Source organism: Meriones unguiculatus, chromosome 1 (genome assembly GCF_030254825.1).
Source record: "Meriones unguiculatus strain TT.TT164.6M chromosome 1, Bangor_MerUng_6.1, whole genome shotgun sequence".
NCBI lineage: Eukaryota > Metazoa > Chordata > Mammalia > Rodentia > Muridae > Meriones > Meriones unguiculatus.
Window position 1 is genome coordinate 190,821,742 of NC_083349.1, and position 21,088 is coordinate 190,842,829.

General features: G+C 41.9%; 1 protein-coding gene across 3 annotated transcripts in view; it reads right to left on the reverse strand.

Moving 5' to 3' along the window:
* The window catches only part of Scaper (S-phase cyclin A associated protein in the ER), a 334,907-nt gene that overhangs the window by 35,090 nt on the left and 278,729 nt on the right, over nt 1-21,088 (reverse strand). For all 3 annotated transcript variants that reach the window (XM_060374235.1, XM_060374232.1, XM_060374222.1), the window contains 3 exons: nt 16,447-16,679; nt 10,847-11,002; nt 482-719 (listed from right to left, as the gene is read on the reverse strand). In XM_060374235.1, the coding sequence (XP_060230218.1) occupies nt 482-719; nt 10,847-11,002; nt 16,447-16,679 (627 nt within the window). The remainder of the gene's footprint in view (nt 1-481; nt 720-10,846; nt 11,003-16,446; nt 16,680-21,088) is intronic.

Sequence of the window (21,088 nt, forward strand, 5' to 3'; positions counted from 1 at the left end):
AAGGAGGACTATAAGCTCAGATTTCCAGCCCCAGTGTAAAAAGTCTGGCATGCTCACGAGCGCCCATCACCCTGTGCTAGGAGTGCGGGAGACGGGCTGATTCCAGGGGCTTGCTGGCCAGCAAGTCTACCATAAATGGTGAGCTCCAAGTTCAGTGAGAGACTGTCTCCAGTCTCAAAAAAAAAAAGGTAGGGCCAGGCATGCATGGTGGCACACACCTTTAATCCCAGTACTCCAGAGGCAGAGGCAGGTAGAGCTCTGTAAATCTGAGGCCAACTGGTCTATGCAGGAGTCCCAGCAAAGACTACACAGTGAGATACATAGTGAGACTGTCTCAAAAAAAAAAAAAAAAAGATGGAGAGGGAGTACTCAGCTTCCACATGCACATGCGAGGATGCGAGGACACATACAGACTCATGCATGTGCACACACATACTAACTTTTTGTTGATTTTAACATCGCCTGAACCACAGTTTAGTACCTGAAAAGCAGGCAAGTTAAGAACTGCGAAACTGTTGAAGAAACGTAAACTCTGAATGGCGACTTGGATGGTGTTCTGGGTGTAGCTGTCCTTGGGGCTGGCAGTGCTGGGCTCTGAGATGGAGCCGTGGAAGAGGATACAGTAGAGCATGTGTAGAACTCCAGCCAAGTCTGTGGCTTGAAGAGCAGCTGTCAGCCCTGTGGGATCCTGGTGATTATTGTCAAATATGCTGTAGGACCTGACAAAGAAACACACAACTCTGAGAAAGAGCTAGTTAAAGGATGTTATCATTTTTATTAGGCTAAATGGAACACAACAAGTCGACCGTTAAAAATAAACCATCTGAGTGGTGTAATGAGGTAACAAGAAACCCACAGAAACAAATGTAGCCTCCCCACTGAGGGACTGGGGGCTTCCCTTTCCTTCCCCCGGGCGATGAACCTCCTGCAGCAGCGCTAACTCAACACCTTGGAATTTGGCAGCCCAGGACAACCCCACTATCTCCAGGGCCTACATCTGGGCAAACTGCACAGTCTGTGAGAGCTCTGTGGACTCAGAGATGCAGAATATTGTAGTTTCCTTTTCTAGATCTTCAAAGGGAATCTTCTGAGGGTAAGCAGCTACCAGGAAAACACAGGCGTTCAAAACCCTGCAGTCCCACTGAGGGGAGATATTTTGAAGGCACTCAATACTGAAACAGTATTAGCGGGAGATATTGTGGAGGCCATAGTCCCCAAAACAGTCAGATTAGGTCTACCATGAAATCAGCTTAGTCACCAAGTTATGTACCTCTACTGATGAAACAGAAGAGGCAGTTCAGTGGTAAATGAATTCTTCAAGTCAATAGTTAGACAGCAAAGTTTTCCTAAATCTCTCTCATTCCTGAACTAAGGCATACAAAGCCTCAGGATCCAAGAGTATGCAGTCAAAGCATAGACAGCTGCCGAGTACTCACTCACCTCCGCACCCTCAGCTTCCAGCCAGAAACAACCAAGATTACTCTGAAGAAACGCCCCTCCTTACCTCACTGCTAGCGTGTTTGATGGGCCTTCCTTATTTACTCTAGCACAAGGGTGCCTAGGCCCAAGCTTAAGCTGTGCATTTTATTTCCCTAGCTGTTCAGCACATGACACACTCTGAGCTACCAGGCTACAGAGGGGCACTTTTGTCACTGTACTTCGAAAGGATTCTTACCTTAGCTGGCTCTGAGGAGATCTGAGTTTTGGAGGTGTGATAGACAGGGCCTCCATCTAGAGGGACGAACTCTAATGGCCCTCGGTTCTGTTACAAGCAGGTCAGTTACTCTCTCTTTTCATGGGACCTGACTTTTCTCTGAGAAGCTGTAAGGCTCTGCTCAGTGTCTTTCCTTAGTACTGTGCCATTGGTCCAGCCCTCAGCAGACGTCCCCATGCTGCTCTGCCGCCATGCAATGACACCCTTCCCTGTTCTTAACACTAACAGATTCTCCTTTACCATTTGTCGTCCTTCAAGCTCAAGTGTAGAAGGGAGAGAGGCACTCAAGATCTGTGCTTAGGGGCTGGAGAGAGGGCTCAGTAGTTAAGAGCACTGTCTGCCCTCCCCAAGGACCTGGGTTCAATTCCCAGCACCCACATGGCAGCTCACAACTGTCTGGAACTCCAGTTCCAAGGGATCTGACACCTTCACAGTAATGCACATAAAATTAAAAATAAATAAATAAGATCTGTGCTTACTTACCTCATTATCTTGCTAAGACATTCAGAGGATATCACTAATTAAGTAAGAACTGGAAGAGCTGGCTGGTGAATTTCTAGTACCTTGTCTAAAGGGATCATTTTATTGGTTTTAGTTTTGTAGTTGCATTGAAGTAGAGTTTTATTGATAACCCTGGTCTACATTATGTCTCAGATGCATTCTGTTTCAGATGCTGCTCAGAACAGAACCATAGAATATCACATATCCCTGCAATCCTTGTACCCTTCTTGTGGAATACTATTACCTCATGCACATACTGGCAGAATCTTCTCATAGTTGGTAGGGAAGGTACTACCCTCATGTACAATGTAACAACTATAACCTAAAGCAGATCACTTAAGCTTCCTAAGCAGCTGAGGCAGGGGCATGATACAGGGCTTATTACTTGTGATCTGCCAAAGGACCAGAACAAGATGTAACTAAAGCCTTTTCTTTAGTTAGAATTTTGTAAATAACTGAATATTGTTAAATATAATGCACTTTTGTATCATCACAAAAGTGTAGTATGTTACCTGAAAATTCAAATTTTAAAAACGACTTTTATTTGATGATAGGCACATTTCTAACACTTATTATAAAACTTGTTAGTGAATATCAGTTGGTCCTTACTTCCTGCCATTAAAGTTAAAAGAATTAGGGGTCAGACCCTAACTAAAGACATGAGAAGAGATTACTTTGTCTGCAGTTATTGTATAGGTTCCAAAAGGAGATCCATGTTTGGATACAGCTGACTGCTTGCTCAAACAGAGCAAGACAGAAGGCAGTTCTCTCCTAATCGGCTTTCAGAACCTTGAGAATGTGTGCCACTGGTGACAAGAGTTTTACTATCTACGAGTCTGAATGCTGACTTCCCCTTTCTGTGTCTGCTGAGTTCAACAGATTAGCGTATTCTAATGCAGACATTCAAGAATACAGCTTCATTGCTAAAAAACATTGTCATAACCTTTCTTAGCAATTACTAAATGACATGAACTTACTACTTTTTTTCTTCTGAAGACTAAATGCAAAAAAACCAACCAACCAACTAACCAACCAACCAACCAACCGACCAACCAACCAACCAACCAACCAACCAACCAACCAACCCAAACAAAAACCTTAAAGGAAAGGTCATCAGGCAAGGACTGATTTGACAGCTAATAAAACAACACAGTTTCAGTAAGGAGAGAAAAATGTTGGTAGAGGAAAATCAACCATGCATTTAGGGACCAAGTTGTGGAGATGGTTCAAAACTGCATATAATATTGCTTTGAGAAAAAGTATATTTCCCTTAAAGTGAGCTCATGGACTATAAAAAGGCTGTGAGGGCTTGTGTGGCTCTTGGCTTCCATGGACTAATGCAGAACTGCTGAAGGGACACTGGAAAATATTTACTTTAAGTTCTTATCAATCAATCAATCAATCAGTCAATCACTTAGTCACTCTATTTCTTTCTATATTGATTTATGTGTGTATACGCACACATGTACATGTGTGTATGCACTATAGCACATATATGGAGATCAGAGGATAACTTGTAGGAGTTGGTTTTCTCCTTCTACCACATGGGTCCTGGGTCAAGCTCAGGTTGTCAGGCTTGGAGTCAGTGCCTTTCCCTGCTGAACCATCTCACTGGTTCAGTGTTTACTGCTGAGTCAGCCTAAAATACAATTTGTCCATTAGCAGACTCCTGGCTCCTGTTTGGTCTTAACTGCTAGTTATCCAGTCTCTTTAATACCAAATGTTTATTTAAAAAAAAGGCTTTATGCATATCAGACAGACATTATAAAGTTTTCTTTAAAAAATACATGTTATTAAGAAAAAAAGACACAAAAGGGGGCAGGAAATTTGGGGGTAGTTCTGAGAGGAGTTGAGAAAAATAGGGGTGAATGTAATCAAAATACATTGTATACAAACCTTAAAAATGAATAAAAATACTTTAAAAATACAGGAAAGATGATAAAAATTAGATGTGAAGTTTGTATACCATACTTTAAAATTTAAAAACTCATCAATTTTTACCAGATTTTAAGAGGTTTTTATTTGGACTCCAGACTTTAGTGAAGTATTTATTTATGTTGCCGAAACTAGGTCTGAGTGAGAGTAAGTAAACTTATTCATCACTGCCATACAGTACCTGAAACCCAACACTGCTTTGTAGGAGTGTAGTGTTAGGTAAAAAAGTAGTAGTTTGCGTGGACATGAATTATGGGCCATCCACTACACAGCTGACTTCAACTAGTCTGAAATAGCCTAAATAGTGCATACACACACACACACACACACACACACACACACACACACGTTCTTTAGACTCTATAAACCCTCCCCTCCCATTTGTTCCTAGCTTGTCTATGTTTATCTTCCTGGCTTCAGCAGAGCTAGTGAGCATCCGGACTATTCCCACTGTTTCTGGAATTTTGTTTCATTCAACCTTGACTTCTAGAATCTCCGAGGCATCTTGTGAAACTTCCATTTCCATTAATCGCCACCTTTTTCCTTCTCTCCAATACATCATTCATACAGTACTTGTCAATGCTTCAAAATTTGTTGTTTTAGCAGGCCATGTTTCTCCTCAAAGGCTATTAATGACACTGTTGTCACCACAAGATAACAGAAAATAATTTATATTTTTACATTTTAACCTTATCATCATCTGGAAGGCATTACAACCACCACCAAACATTGGGTATTATTCATGTTTTTCTGTCTTTTTTGCTTATGCTATTTTCTGTTATTTATCTTTTCCTCAGATCTATATTCCTTATCTTTTCCATATTTCAGGTCCTGGACTAAATTTTAGCTACTCTAGACAATTATTTAATTCTTCTAAGCTCAGAGTGGCCTCTTCCTCCTCTGGGTGCCTCTGATGACGACAGTGGCCACCATTTATTGAGTGTTTACATGTGCCAGGCAGCCTGCTCAGCACACGCACTCACTGCAGTCTACTTTCCTTCTCATCTTTTTTTATCATGGATATTTGTATCTGCACCTTATTTTCCTCTTAACTTATTGGGCCCTTGAGAACATAATGGGAGTGCTGACTCATTTCTGCTTTCTCCCGAGTCTAGAACAGGACCTGGCATAGAGCAAGTGCTACATAAATATTTGTTCAATGAATAAATAGACAGGTAGGGAGGCAGAATTAAAAGTTTACTTTTGTTTGAACAAATGGTTTGGAAGGATCCTTAAACACTTGAGAAGCACTCATTTATATCCACATAATTAATGGGCTAAATTATAAATCATTCTGATCTTTTATGACATTGGATTCCAAATGCCATTTGGTAACAACTAATTTTGTTAGCATAGTTTGGATATGAAAATAGAAATGGAAAAACATATACATATCAACAAAATTCCTTTTTATAAAATGATTTTAAAATTCAGATGTCTCCTCCAGCCAATCATTATCAACCATGTCTTACAAGCTCTTCCCTCAGAGTCGAAAGGTTTGCAAGCATTACAGTATTAATATATATGTTTGCTTGTTTACTTTACTATTGCTTACTGCTTCTTGGTCCTCAATCACTACTGCACACCTGGAAGTGTAGTTATGAATTTGGTCAGTCACTGCAGGGTAAGTGAAGAGCTCCATGCTGACTGTGATTTAGAAAGCTCATTACTTTCTGGTCCTCTTAGTGCTGCTGAGGAACCCACACCTTAGAGGCTAAACTCAGTGGATTGTAGATTAGGATGCTGCCTGGGACCTGAAACTATCCTTTTCTTTTTACTTTCTGTAAGACCAAGAATGGAAAACTGATAGCAATAAAGGCTAAAACATAAGCATTTCTGAAAATCCTACAATAAATAGTTCAGCTTTTTTTGAGTGAGTAAGAATTACTGTTTGTATCTAATTTTCATTTTAAAATTCTGTAATAATCCTAAACTAAAACCAATTCTTTTATCACATTTTCACTTTTTACTTAAATAAAGACAAGTTTATTGTTCAAAATCAAGCCAGTATAGAAATCATGGGCCCATGCTTTCTACTCCCATATTGAAGCATAGATTAACAGCGCAAATTCTGACACCCAAATTGTCTTTCAGAACACCTAGGTAAAAATTAGAAGATTAAGGGCACAATAGGAGAGGAGGCCAAACGTGAACCTTCTCAATCTCCATCACAAAAGGCTGGCTGCTGGCAGACTGCAGAGTGTTTACTCAAAGCCTGAGCTATCAATTAGTTTCCTTAATTATCTCAGGCTCTGCCAGTTCAAGAGGCAACTTTTAAAGGCCTCTGAGGCTCTTCTTTGTCTTTTATTCCGGCTACTCACAAAAGGGCTTTAAGGACATGCCTTCCTTGACATTCTGGCTCTAGCTAGTCTCTGGTAGCCAAAACAGGCATTATGTAAACTATTACAATAAAGCAAAACCCACAGACCCTACTTCTCAGACTAGGCTGTGAGCTAGCACAGACATTCTAAAGCATGAAACAAAATGCTTGAAAGGGTCACTGTAGTTCATAGTTTAGAAATATACTTTCTATGAAGACAGGGAACAGCGCAAGTGACCTGTAAACATCAGACAGGAGCAAATCTGAGTGGTAGAATAGCCCCATACACTGGTCTGTGGTGTTCAGGAAATGCTGGGAGACAGAAAAATGACAAGAGTAATTAGGGATCATTTTTCCCACTTTGAGGATAGCAGCTTACACAAAAATCTACTAGAATATCCTGGACCTATTTTTATGTACAGGATACTCTGCTTTTGCAATAAGTTCTAACAGAAATTGCTAAGCAACTGAAGTTGAACAAAAATTATATTGAAGGTAACTAAGAATTTTTAGAAACTATCAAGAGTAAATTACTATCAACTACTTAATCTTTCCTAATTTGGAGACTACACTCATTTACTGTTCAAAACTCTAAGTCAGAAGCCTGAAGATTCACCCAGATCCTTCCCCTCATCTCTCGTATCAACAAGCCGTTTGCTATCTAATTTATTCTACCTCATCTTACTGTATCTGCCCTCTTTATTTTCACCGGGTCTAGAGGCACTCAAATTTTTCACATGGACTATGACAAAAGTCTCTTTGCTAACCCTCTGGCTACAGCCATCTCTATACTTTTCAGGAGTGCACATTCTAGAATAGAAATTTGATCCTGCTCAAACAACTCAGTGGCAGTAGGCCTCTGTTTTCCTTTGAGCCTCACAAGAACTAACATTAAGGAGCTCAATTAATGGCCCCTTATTCTCCATGAAACTGAACACAAAACGCTACAGAGTTTTAAATATCCATGTATTTTAGCTTGGGCTGTCCCCAAAGCAGGTCTTTACACAAGGATACAGGCATAAACGTATTTTTGTGTATCTGTGAAAAAGTCGAGCAGGTGAAAGGTTGCCCAAGGAATTATTAATAAATAGGCTATTGCTGGGAACCCTGTGAGACATGCATCAGAACTGTTCCAGTGAGGCGTCGGAAAGCAGGTTCACTGGTTCACTGAGGGTTAGTCCCCCCTCTCTGGCAGAGAACAACCTCAGGTGGAGAAACAGGACTGTCAGGTGGGCTAACAGCACGATACCACCTGCTTCACCATACTCTGTACTGCATTTCCCTTCAGCTTCACAGTTCAGCCTCACAGCTTTAATCTCAGCACTGAGGAGGCAGAGGCAGGCCAAATCTACGAATCTGAGGCTAGCCTGCTCTACATAAGGAGTTGCAGAGGGGCAACAAAGTGAGACTTGTTTTAACAACCCCCCCCCCCCCCGAATTCATTCTACTGAAGTGTTTCTTAACCTTCTCTGGAGGTGTTTTCCTTCCTCTGTGTGCAGTCTCTTTTGCTGTAGCCGATCATTTGTATGTCTGACTCTATCTTAGACTCTGGGCTCCTCACGGACAGTGTTATTAGTATCAAACCTAACATCCAACACAGGAGAAGCTCAGTGAGTGCCCCATGACAAGATCAAGATCAAATATGAAAGACAAGAATTCTTTTCTCCGTATATATAAATGAGAAAATTCAAATAAGTACATGTGTTAACATTCTGAGTAATATCAAGTCCGGTGTAGTGATAGAAATACCAATGCAGAAATCTTGAGTACTAACTCACATCAGTTTGGCTCAGTTGCTTTCCCTATGGAAATGAGACCTTTATATTTCTTTCAAGTGCCATAGACTTCAAATGACTGAATTTGTATAATCAAGAGGTAAAGACCACAGACTACAGAAACACATGCTTACCTTGGTGATGGTCATTTCAATTCAAAATGAGCCCAGCTAACACAGACAAAAATGCTGCCAAGTTTGAACTAGTGTGTACTACAGGTAGAAGGGTTTGCTGGGTAAGAGACAACCACGGAGAACTGACTGTACAGGGCAGAGGGCTCTAAGCTGGTGCCAATGTCCAGACAACTATTCCTATGTCTAAACTCTCTGCAGTGTGGTAATGTCTATTCCTGATTCTAGTCTAAGAAAGGCAGACTTCAGTTATATTCCTAGGCAGAAACAAACTGAAATACTGAACACTTTGCTTCCCTGAAATCTCAGACAGTTTTAATCTTCCTATAAATGTCTTGGAGGTGAGGGACTGGATCAGCAGTATTTGCTGAGACTCATAGCCAAACTTTGGGCAAAGTGCAGGGAATATTATGAAAGGGGGAGATAGAAAGACCTAGAGGGGACAGGAGCTCCACAAAGAGAGCAAAAGAAGCAAAAAAATCTGGGGAAAGGGGTCTTCTCTGAGACTGATACTCCCACCAAGAACCATTCATGGGGATAACCTAGAACCCCTGCACAGATGTAGCCCATGACAGCCCAGTCTCCAAGTGGATTCCCTAGTAAGGGGAACAGGGACTGTCTCTGACATGAACTCAGTGGCTGGCTCTTTGATCACCTCACTCTGATTTTGGGGGCGGGCAGTCTTACCAGGCCACAGATCACGACAATTCAGCCAGTCCTGATGAGACCTGATAGTCTAGGGTCAGACAGAAGGGCAGGAGGACTGGGAGAGGGGCAAAAGGGGAGAAGAGGGAGAAAGGACAGGATTGGGAAGGAATGAGGGAGGGAACTACAGCTGGGATACAAAGTGAATAAATTGTAGCAAATTAAAAAAATAAATTAAAAATACAAAGCTTAGGTGAGTTTAGGAATCCTATGTGTAATGGACTGAACCAATATTTATTTTAGAAGAAATGCCTTTCTAATTAAACACCATGTACACAGCACTTACATTCTGTATGCTATGATAAGATGGGTCAATTTTCTTTAAGAAGCTAGATTATTTAAGCTTCAAATAATGTTTTGTGACAAAACTTTAAAATATGTAATGAAAGAAAATTCAAAATACAAGTAAGTGGTATTTAGAATTTAATTTTAAGCAAACTACTTTACTGAATGTCTTTGCTATACTCCAGTGATATATCATAGTCCTATCAAAACACTAAGTCTCTGTGAGTGAATGACTCTTACTAACAGAGAAAAAGAACACCCAAGAGAGGCCATATCTTTTGTAGAGAACTTTTGCTTTTTAATTTATTAATTTTATTGTGTGTGTGAGTTCTGGACACTTATACACAACAATGTACAAGTGGAAGTCAGAGGGCAAGTTTTGAGATTTCTCTCTTTTAACCCTGAGGTCTGGGGATCAAAGTCAAGTCATAAGGCTTGTGTGGGTGTTAACCACTGAACCGTCCTGTTGTCCTGAGAATTATTTCTGAGGATACCTTTTGTTCCCTTTTAAAAAATTAATTATTATATCCCTTATCTCTTCCCAACCCCACCCTTCCTCCCTCTTCTCTCCCTATGCCCCTCCCCTAGTCCACTGATAAGGTAGGTCCTCCTCCCCTTCTATCCGACCCTAGCCTATCAGGTCTCATCAAGACTGGCTGCATTGTCTTCCTCTGTGGCCTGGCAAGACTATACCCTCCAGGGGAAGGTGATCAGAGAGCCTGTCACTGAGTTCATGCCAGAGAAAGCCCTTGTTCTCCTTAGTAGGGAATCCACTTGCAAACTGAGGCTACATTTGAGCAGGGGTTTTAGGTCCTCTCTACATTGTCCTTCTTTGGGGTATCAGTCTCTGCAGGGTGGCCAGGACCCAGCATTTTTTTTTTTTTTTTTTTTTGGCTTTGTTGGTCTCCTTTTTGAGCTCCTGTCCCTGTCCAGGTCTTTCTATCCTCTCCTTCTTTCAAAAAATTCCATGCATTCTGCCCGAAGTTTGTCTTGAATCTCAGCCTCTGCTTCGATACCTTCTGAGGATAACTTACAGGGTGGTGTTCAAGTCCATAGCAGTCCCTGGCACTTTGCTTTAAAAAGTAGAGACAAGAATGATCTAGGAGATTCACTGAAAGGAGATGAGTGGCAGCAATGTCATGGTGAGGCTGTGCTGTTCTGGGCAAATTGCCTGGTTTGGTTTGGTTTATGTTTTGTCACTGGCTCACTGACTGCTGGAGGACCATCTGCCATCTCTGGGTCTAAGTAGAAGAGGAACTGGCTGCATTCAGGTCTTTAGACAGTCAAGTTTATAACACCAGTGAAAAACCAGACTCTGACAGGAACATCCATCCCACCCTCAAAGAAAATGCAATACATGTCTCAATGTGGAAAACCAATGACAAGGGAAATACAGGAGAGGAGGCCAAGTGACTGCCACACAGCAGTGAAATCCAAAGACAGGCAAAACTTAAGAGATGCTCGAACACGTGGGTCTTACCTTCCAGTGACAGCAAAGCACAGCATACACAGCCCACGTAAAAATCCTGCAGCATGCTGCAGAAACGTGGCCATCTTGGGATTCTCATCCACGGGGCCTTGCACTGAGAGGAAGCAGCCATGCAGTCTGTCAATCAGACCCATGTTCACCACATAGCTAGTGAGAGAGAACAGTATGTCTCAGTCTGCACAGATGGCAATGTCTTTATCTTCCATGAGAAATCTTAGCACATCCAGGCCTGGATCCCTCAACATACAGACAGAACATAGGTTTGAAGAACAGAACTCAAGAACCAATATTCTTAGATTTAGTACTAAATAATCAGCCATTCTCTGATCATTCTTCCCGATCTGAAGACTCTGACAATAGGTAAAAAAAAAATCTGTAATGATCTCTATGGTCTTAACAAAGGACTAGGGAACCAAATTTACCACAACATAGGGACTTAGAAGACAAGTTGATGCTTTCCAGATACACTTTCAAAAACTAATTTATTCTTTACAGTCATACAAACATACCCACACACACCCACACACATATACACTACACTCTGCTCCAACTGACCACCTCACAATTTCTTATCCTCTTCTCCCAATAAAAACCCCTCCCACTACCATGTGTTTTGTGGTCCACTGAGTTTACCCAGGACTGTCCACATGGGCCTGCTACACAAATACTCTTGTTACCAATTTAAAGTTCTAATGCTAATTGTAGTTTCCCCATTAAAATACAATCACTGTTAAGAACATAAGAAACATTAAGACTCCTACTTGTCAAAATAAAAAGATGCATAACCTTAATTGAATCAGGAGGGCAAACTAGGAATGTTCCACAAAATAACTTGCCATGCCCACTGAAAACTGGATATCATAAAAAACAGAGATACTAAGAATGAAAATAATTCAAATTAAAGATCACTAAAGAGATATAGCAAGTAAGCTCAATGTGTGATACTAGACAGGACTGTGGACAAGAAAAAAGACATATGTAACGACACCACATATAAGTCACAGTCAGAGGACTTAGAGAAATCAAGTCATCCCCAGTGACTGGTTTTCACAGTGCTAGAAGGGTCTATGCATGCTACTGGGGAAGAGAAGTAGTCAACAATCTTACCCAGCTATAAACCCTGTGGGGTACAATAACTGGCCTGCCAATATATACCAACATTGTGCAAATGTCAGGAGGCTCACCGAGTACTTTCCCTAGTTAAAGCCCCCTCTAAAAGACAGAACTCATGCCTGGCAGCATTTACTAGGCCTCTGGGGCTAGTGAGGTCATTGCCCTAGGGCAGAACCTAATACTATTATTCTGCTAAATGGACATAGGCATAAACTGCCTTCTAAATTCTTATTTTTATGCCCATAGATTAATGCATTTAACAGCCCTGATCACAGAATCATTTTTTTTGTAGTAGATGGTGATTAATATAGAGATCCATAATTAGTCCATGTGTAGAGCATAAGAGACCATGGAGTGATGTTCTAACTGGGACACCTATACCATCCTTCTACCCACTGCAAGGCTTAGGGGTCACTGAAGAAGAGGGGATGGAAAGATCATCCTCAGCACAACAGTGTTTGTTAGACATGACAACAACGTTACACACGAACTCACAGCAGCTATGACAGCATGCCAACACTTCCATGAAATCAAGTCAGCCAAAATCCCAACATGATAGGGAAAGGGTTACTGGGTCCCACCCCTAGTTGAGGAGCTACTGGCAAGTGAGGGCTGCTGAGAGAAGGAGTGTCAGTTTTCTTAAGGGACGAGGCTGCTGACACCTTCCTGCTCCTACACTATGTGTATCCTATATACTGTAGCACCAAATGGATTTGAAACAAAAACACATGAAGTTGGGAGAAAAAAGTGGTGGTGGAGAGATAGAGGAATTGGGAGGGAAAGAATTAGGGAGTTTCCTCAGCTGTGACAAAGATTTACTTTATGTGCAACACCTACTTGGTTAGGCCCGCTGTTGTTCCTGTGAAACTTGGGCAAAACCAAATCCAACTCTTGAGAGTAACAAAATTCTTTTTCTCTACACTAGGGTACCTTGTCTCTTTTGTTGTCATCCATGAAACTGTAGCAGGTTAATAGTTTAGCTTGACAGAAAGGTACAATCTTTGACTGTAGAAGGAATCTCTTGTGTTTCGTATAGATGAAATTAAAAATCTCATGGCTTATGGCTGAGGCAGAATATAGGTGGGACATCTGTCAGGCAGAAGGAATTCTGGGTTAAAGCTAGGTGTGTGATGATGGCAAGCTGTGAGGAAGAGGAGCATATAGTACCTGAGCTCAGGTAACCAGCCGCATGACAGAATGTAAATTAGTATAAATGACTTACTTTAAGTTATGAGCTAGGCAGAAAAGAGCCTAGCCATATGGCTAACGTATTTGTACAATAATAAATAAGCCTCATGAGTCGTTATTCTGGGATCTTTCAGCAGGAGAAAAAAACCCACTTACAATATCTGACCTTTTATTATCTTTCCTTGACAAGCAATTAATATGGGCTAAAATATTAAAATAGTGCTCCATTTTAAGAATAAATCACACTTGGTCATCTTTTAATATGCTGCAGGATTTAACTGCTTAAAGTTTGTCAGGGATTCCTTTGCTACCTTCATCATAAGGGACACTGATGTGGGATTTTTGTCAGACTTAGTTATTAGTGTTTCTATTGACATCATAAAGTAAAGTGGTAAGTGTTATTTCCTCTTCTTTGAGAGAGAATCTGTGTGATTGGTAGCATTTTTTTTTTAAACTTAGTTTCACAGCCAGAACTCTTACCCACTGAGCAATCTCCTCAGTCCCTTGGTCTATCAGAATTCTTCATTTTTAAGGAGTTAGTAGTCCTTGATGTGTACACATATAATAGTCCTACAGTTTTACATTATTGTTTTAGGAGTTCCTAGAGACCCAACATAGATAATTTTGTAGGCACCTAATTTTCTACATTTAATCCTTTCAATTTAAATTTGTTACAGTAGGTTCTGTTTTCTACAACGAAATTCTGATTCATGTGATAGTGAGGAACAGTGTTCCACCTCAGTAATGAACAGCACAACGTAAATGAAGAGAATAGCCACTTATCATTTTATATCTATGAGAATTGCAGAAGCACGAATACGGGAAACGGGAAGTCCTACTTTTTGATGATAGAAATGGAAAATTATACATTTATTATGGAGAACAATGTGGTATTAACTGGTAAAGATTAATATTAATTTATCCTATTATCCATGAATGCCTCCTGTAAATATATGTCCTTGAAACTCTTACAAACACAGAACATGTCTACAAAGATATCAGCTCCAATTTTTAATGAAAAGTGAATGGGAGGAATCAGTTTCCTATGGGAACAGGTAAGTAAATATTATGAGCTTATTCATACAGCAGAATTGTAGAACAGCTAAAACTAGTAACATTAAAAACATGTTGAATTAATTGTAGCAATTAGTAATTGGCAAATACTATCAGAGTATTTATATAAATTTTAAGAAGTCATAAAATTTAAAGTAGAATATATTGTTTATGGATGTTCACACATACTCATACAGGCACATAGAACAGGCGTGGAAATGGTGTGTGCCAGCTCTAAGGTAATGACGTGGGTCTTAGAAGACAGTGAATGGGTAAAGGGTGACTATAAGGAGGTAGTCCTTGATGTGCCATTTGTTTTATTTACAATAAGAAAAAATCTAAAATCTGAGATTAATAAAGAAAAAAAGTTACCAGCTGTTGGAACACAGTATCTACAACATTGTTTCTGTGCATGTTGATATATTTTAAAAAACTAGAACATTTAAACGCTGAAAACAACATATTCGTGCCTGTTCTGTGCCAGGTAAGAAGAAAGAGACCTGTGAGGTCTCTTTGCTCAAGACCCATCTCAGGGGCAAGTCAGACAACAGCTCCAGAGACTGCAATGACACCTTTCCACTTAGCTTTACAGGTGACAACATTGCCCGTGAGGCACAGAGATAAAGTATGGTCTCCTGTGAGTTCCTATTTGCGAAGGTGAGGAAACAAATATGGAAATAAATACATGCTCTGTGTGCTATGTGAGGCATCCTCAAAGGGCAAAGTGAGCATGTTCCGTAAAATCATCAAAAGTGACTGATAAGATGTGAAACAAGGGGCTGGGCAAATCAATATTATAACTCATTATGTTCAAGAAAACAACTTTCTGCAATGTTGTTCAAGTAGGGGAAAGACTGCCAAGTGTTTGGGCTTGTGTAATCACCTCTTCAAAGCCACCCATTATCTGGCCTGACAGCAGAGCACTACTACTTTCCCCACAATACCGTCCTCCCTTAAGAAGGATTTGGTAACTTAGTAACATGTGCATTTTCTCCTAGAAGGTGGACTGGAATTGTGTGGAAGCATTAGGCTGGGCCTTCTGCCTCATCACAGTCAAGGCATGGGGCTAAACTGTCTGGGTGACAGGAATGCAGGGGCTGCTGCATCACAAAATAGCCTAGGGGAGATTGCTGGGACACAACAGCATTCATCAGCAGGGATGGCTAAATGCTACAATGACCAAAAGGACAGGAAGGAAATTGAATGGGATCAAGCAACTGAGAGAAAGGGCAGGGAGGGTAAAAGTCAAGTGCTCTAAGATAAATGGTTGTGGACCCAAAGGGCCTGGTGCTCTCTAGTAATAAATATGCTTGGGAAAGTGGGTAGACAGATGAAGGGGTAAGCAAAGGAAGTAATCATGAGTAAGAAAGATACTGAATGAAACTATTCCCCCAAAATCAGTACAAGCCAGAGGAAATTTATGAGCTGTAAAAGAAACAAATGCAGAGTAGGCCATTTTCTTTCTCTATTAACCTACCACAAGTTTCATAGAAAAACAAATTGCATGGATTTGGAATCCAAAGATCAGTGCAGACCACAGAAGGCTTGCTGAGTGGTGGAACAGTAACTGATTAACACCAGATGGAACCCTGCTGGGAAATTAAACATTCTACCTGATTCAAGATTCACAAGTAACAAAAAGTTCAGACACTAAAGTAGGAGTAAATTTCCCTGGAGCAAAAGAGACCTTTGAAGGAAGCAGGGCAGGCCCCAACAGGTGTCAGAAAAGGCCACATTTGTGTGGAGGAAAGTGTACAGATGTTGAGAGTCTAACTAGATGTGAGCTCCAGTCTCAGCTGTCCTCACTACTTTTTAACACATTACATAGTCTTCATCAAAGCACTCAACCTCCCCCAACAATTTCTTCATCTAGTCTAAATTAGAAGCTGTATGCTTGTAGAACTGCAGACTTCAACATTTTACCTGCAAGAAGTGCTCCATAAATGGTACTCTAGCTATATTAAGGCTGAAGTAAACATGTGACTGTGAGCGAGGAGCCCTCAGATACTTCTGATAGGAAAGTGTTGCTAGTGAGGAGTTGTGGGACTATGGGACCACATCTGAGAGTGGCAGCTGAGCTCTACGTTGTTTTTCCTTCTTTCCACAAACGATGGTATAGATCCTACGAAACATTTATGGACAATGCTGCAAAAACTACAGCTATCTCATGGGCCCTAACTTCATATTATTTTAAAATCTTTAAGAAAAAAAACATTTAAAGAAATGTAATGATTTACCTGATAAGGTCTTGAACTCGGCTGTTAAAAGCATCACCTTGCAAGGGTTTGTTTTTCATTTCCTGTGTTGATATTTTTGGTGTAGCTGGCCGGCTGTTTTCATCTGGTCGGTTGGCAATCAGACAGCTAAAAACCACAGCACCAGCTCTGAGAAGTCCAGTTGTCAAGCCTTCAAAAACTTGTTTATTTGTGTTTCTTCCCAAAACAGCATTATTTTCATCTGGAACATAAACCTAGGAAAACAAAAACAAAAACAAAAACCAGTAAATATGCTTTAGTGAAGTCATGAAAATTGGACAGAGAAGATATGGGATATTTCTAGAATCATAAATAATTTCTGAAATTCTACCCAAGGCAATGAGAAATTCAAGTGTGTTGGCTCTGAGGTTAGGTGTCCAGTTCAAATTTCAGTTTTGCCTTTATTAGTCAGGTGGCATTGGGAACATTATTTACTGTTCTAACTTTACATCTAGAAAACAGGGATAATGACATGCCAACATTACAGGTTCCTGAAAGGGCTAAATTAATTAATGTGTACAAATGCTTAGGCACACAGAACTAGTATTAAATCAACTATATTAAAATTTTGTATGAACTTAAATTTATACACTCATAACATTGTTTCATGTGAGAATGGATTCTTAAAAATACCTAATTTAACTCACCAATAAAACCTATGACCCCAAATGTGTCCTACCTATAAGAATTGTGGTGAGAAAAGTGGAGCAGAGACTGAGGGAATGGCCAACTAATGACTGGCCCAACGTGAGACCCATGGGAGAGAGCCCACCCCACACTATTAATGATTTTCTGCTATGACTGCAGGCACCTAGCATAGCTGTCTTCTGAGAGGCTTCATCCAGCAGCTGATGGAAACAGATGCAGAGACCCACAGCCAAACAACAGGCCAGGCTGGGGGAGTTTTGCAGAAGAGTGGGAGGAAGGATTGAGGGAACTGGAAGGGTCAAGGCCACCACAAGAAGACCTACAGGGTAAACTAACCTGAGCCAATAGGGGCTCGCAGAGACCGACCCACCAAGCAAAAAGCATGACCTCGTTCCCCTACATACATGCAGCAGACGTGCAGCTTGGTCATTATGTGGGTCCACAACTGGAGTAGGGCTGTCCCTGACTCTGTTTCCCATAGCTGTGCTGACTTGTTTGGCCTCAGTGGGAGTGGATGCACTTAGTCCTGCTGCGACTAGATGTGCCAGGGGTTGGTACCCGTGGGGGGGCCTTCACGTCTCTGAGGAAGGGAGTGGGAAATGGAGGGAGGGGAGTGTGAGAGTGGTGGAGGGGAGGGGGAGGGAGCTGAGATCCGGGTGTAAGGAAATTAAACAAATCAATAAAAAACTAATTTAAATATCTCTATTAGAATAAGGTTTGCATGCCTTATTAAAACATGGCAAAAAGTTCTTTTTCTAACACACGGGGTCACCTTGTGTCGTTCCTCAGGCACCTACAACCTTGTTTGAGATATGGCTGGTCTCTTATTGGTGGCAAGCTTCCAGGGATCCGCCTGTCTCGTCCTCCCCATATTGCTGTTGGCGTGATCACAGGCATATGCTATTGCACCTGGCTTTCTATGTGGGTCTTAGCCAAGCAAACTCAGGTCCTCATGCTTTCGAGGTAAGCACTTTACTGATTTGGCATCTTCCTAGCTCTTCCATGATGATTTTCATTTAATTAATTATATCTTTAATTTTGTAAAATTGGGTGTTTTAAACTAAAGAAAAATTCATTTTAAAGGACACTTTTAAAAAATATCTTGCATGACCTCTGCTTCCTCTGAGTTTTCTCTGTATTTTATGCGCAGCCTTTCTTTAAATATAAATAATCATATCTTGGAGACAATCCCCAGTAAGGCACTGAATAGCCCAGGTGGGCAGAGCACCCCCAAGATCATCACACCTGCGGACTTGGGCATGCGCAGGGCATAGCACTCCTAAGACAACTCCAGACACCCAGAGGCTCTTGATACTGTAAGATAAGCAAGTAAGTGGTAGAGAGATGGAAGGGAAAGAGATGCAGAAAGATGTGTGCACAATGAAGTGAGGAAGAAGCTAAGGCCACGGTGAGGTCCTGGCCTATGTTCCCATGGAGGGCCATGTCTAGGTCCATGGCCCTGCAACAGCAGGGGTCTGTTACCACCAAAAGCTAGGTACATACCCCTGGACTGGGCTGCTTCCTGGGGCCATGTTGATGTCTGATGGCTGTGTAGAGCTGGCCCCAACCCTTGCCTAGGCATTGTGGGAGAGCTGTCCATGAAGGCATGACAGCTGGAGAGCTGACCATACCCCGCACCAGCTGTAAATCTTGGAGAGTGGGCCCTGCACCTCTCCTGGGCAGCACAGTAGAACTGGCCCTGTGGGTGTTGCCCCGAGGGTCTGAGAGCTGGCTCTGTCCCTTGCTGGCTGTGGTACTAATGAGCTAGCTGGGGCAGTACAGGAAAGCTGGTAGGCTGACCATCTCAGCTATCACTCAGGCACATAACCAGGGCTTTGACTTGGCCCACCCAAACAATTATGTCATTGATGAACTGCTGGAGTGCAAGAAGGGGCCGGTCCTGTAGACCCCAAACTGTAGGATCTCCATGACACAGGGTAACAACAGAATATCAGAGAGGAGGCCCAATGAGGATCCAGGATTGATAGTGTAGCAGAAGCCAGAGGCCTGGAGCCAGACCAATGGATTCACTGCAATGCACATTTGCAAGTAAAGAAGTGGACAAAAGGGTGCACCGTGTGACAGACCGTGACATATTATAGCTTCCGTGAGGGTTTTTTTTCTCTTCTTTTGAAAGGGGGTTTGTCAAGAATGAAGGGTGGGTATAAGGGGACAGGGAGATGAGTTAGATTGGGGTACATGATGTGAAATTTACAGAGAATAAATAAAAAGTTAAAAAACCCATAGTGACCTTGATTTAAACAAAAAATCATATTAAAGATTCATGCCCAGGTATGTCAATCCACATATTATAGCCTGGATCCAGTAAAAATCTGTTTGACAAGAACTGTGTGGCAGGCTTCAATATGCCCTACTGGTAGATTCTAACTATTAAGATTTTTAAGCCTGTTGTCTTGGACCAATCAGTTTAACTATACAGAACTCTGTATTCTTCAGACCTGAAGTGTGCAACATGCTGCCCAGGAGGCAGAGGTTCCTAGAAGTCCAAGTGTCACTCATCTGAGAAAAGATTTAATTTTTTTAATCGATTCTTTGTGAATTTCATATCATGCACCCCAATCTCACTCACCTCCTTATCCCTTTGTACCCATCCCCTACCATTGCAACCTGCCCCCGCCAAAAACCAAACTAAACCAAAACAAAAAACAAAATCTTGCCAAGGAAGCTGCAGTGTGTCACGGTCTGTCACACGGTGCACCCTTTTGTCCACTTCTTTACTTGCAAATGTGCATTGCAGTGAGTCACTGGTCTGGCTCCAGGCCTCTGGCTTCTGCTGCACTGTCAGTCCTGGCTCCTCACTGGGCCTCCTCTCTGATACACTGTTGTTGCCCTGTGTCATGGAGATGCTGCGGCTTTGGGTCTGCAGGCCGCCCCCTTAATGTGCTCCAGCAGCTGGGGAGATGCTGGGGTGGGACAACTCAAAGCCCTGGACAATAGCTGGGTTGGGCAGCCTGCCAGCATTCCTGCGCCTGAGTCATTATAGTCGGCTCTTCTGCTTGCCCAGGTGAGGGGCAAGGATAGCTCTCCCATACCCATACCACCAAGGCTAGCTCTCCAGCATTGCCCTGGCTAGCTCACCCAAATGCTGCAGCTGAAAATGGGTGGGGCCAGCTCTCCTGCTGGAAAAAGATCATCACATTTTGGTATGGCTGGCTGGTGTCCCCAAGTCCTGAAAAACTGTCTCAAAATTTTCTGTGAGGGCTGGGGAGAAACAAATACTTGGATGCCCTCATAGCTCTTTTAAAACATTTTATGTGCTTATGTGTGTGCCTGTGTGCGTGCATTCGTGCTATATGCACTGAGTGTACACTGGTACCTGAGGTAGCCAGAAGGTAGTGTGCCATCTTCTAAAACTGGTACTACAGGGGCTGTTAGCCACCATGTGGATTCTGGGAACTAAACTCACATCCTCTTCAAGAGTAGTAGGAACTCTCAACCACTGGAATCTTCTCTCTTGCCTATAAACTGTCCTTTATTTACATTTCCAGACAATTCAACTCCTGGTTTATTTTAAGGTGTATGTGTGTGTGCATGTGTGTGCGTATGCATGAACATGAGAGCAGAGGCCACAAACACCTGATCTTTCTGGCTCTGGAGTCACAGGCATTTGTGAGCCATCTAGTGTGGGTGTTAGGAACAGGTGTCTTACTTACTGACCCCAGCTCCCAGTCCTACTCTTTTCAGGCCACCACATGCACCTTCTTTTGATGTCCTCCCTCTTGTTCTCTTTCTTCTCTTTTCTAGTATAGCCTTACAGCAGCCCCACACTCCCCTTCCTCCTGCCTTAGCCTTGGGAGGTCTGGGTTCCAGGCGTGGGCACTGTGCTTACAGTGTACTCTCATTTTCTGACATTGTTCGCAACACTCACTCTTAACCATTTGGGGTTTGGTGGTATAAATTTTCTTCTAACATAGCCGGACATAGTGGTGGCACATACCTTTAACCCAGAACTCAA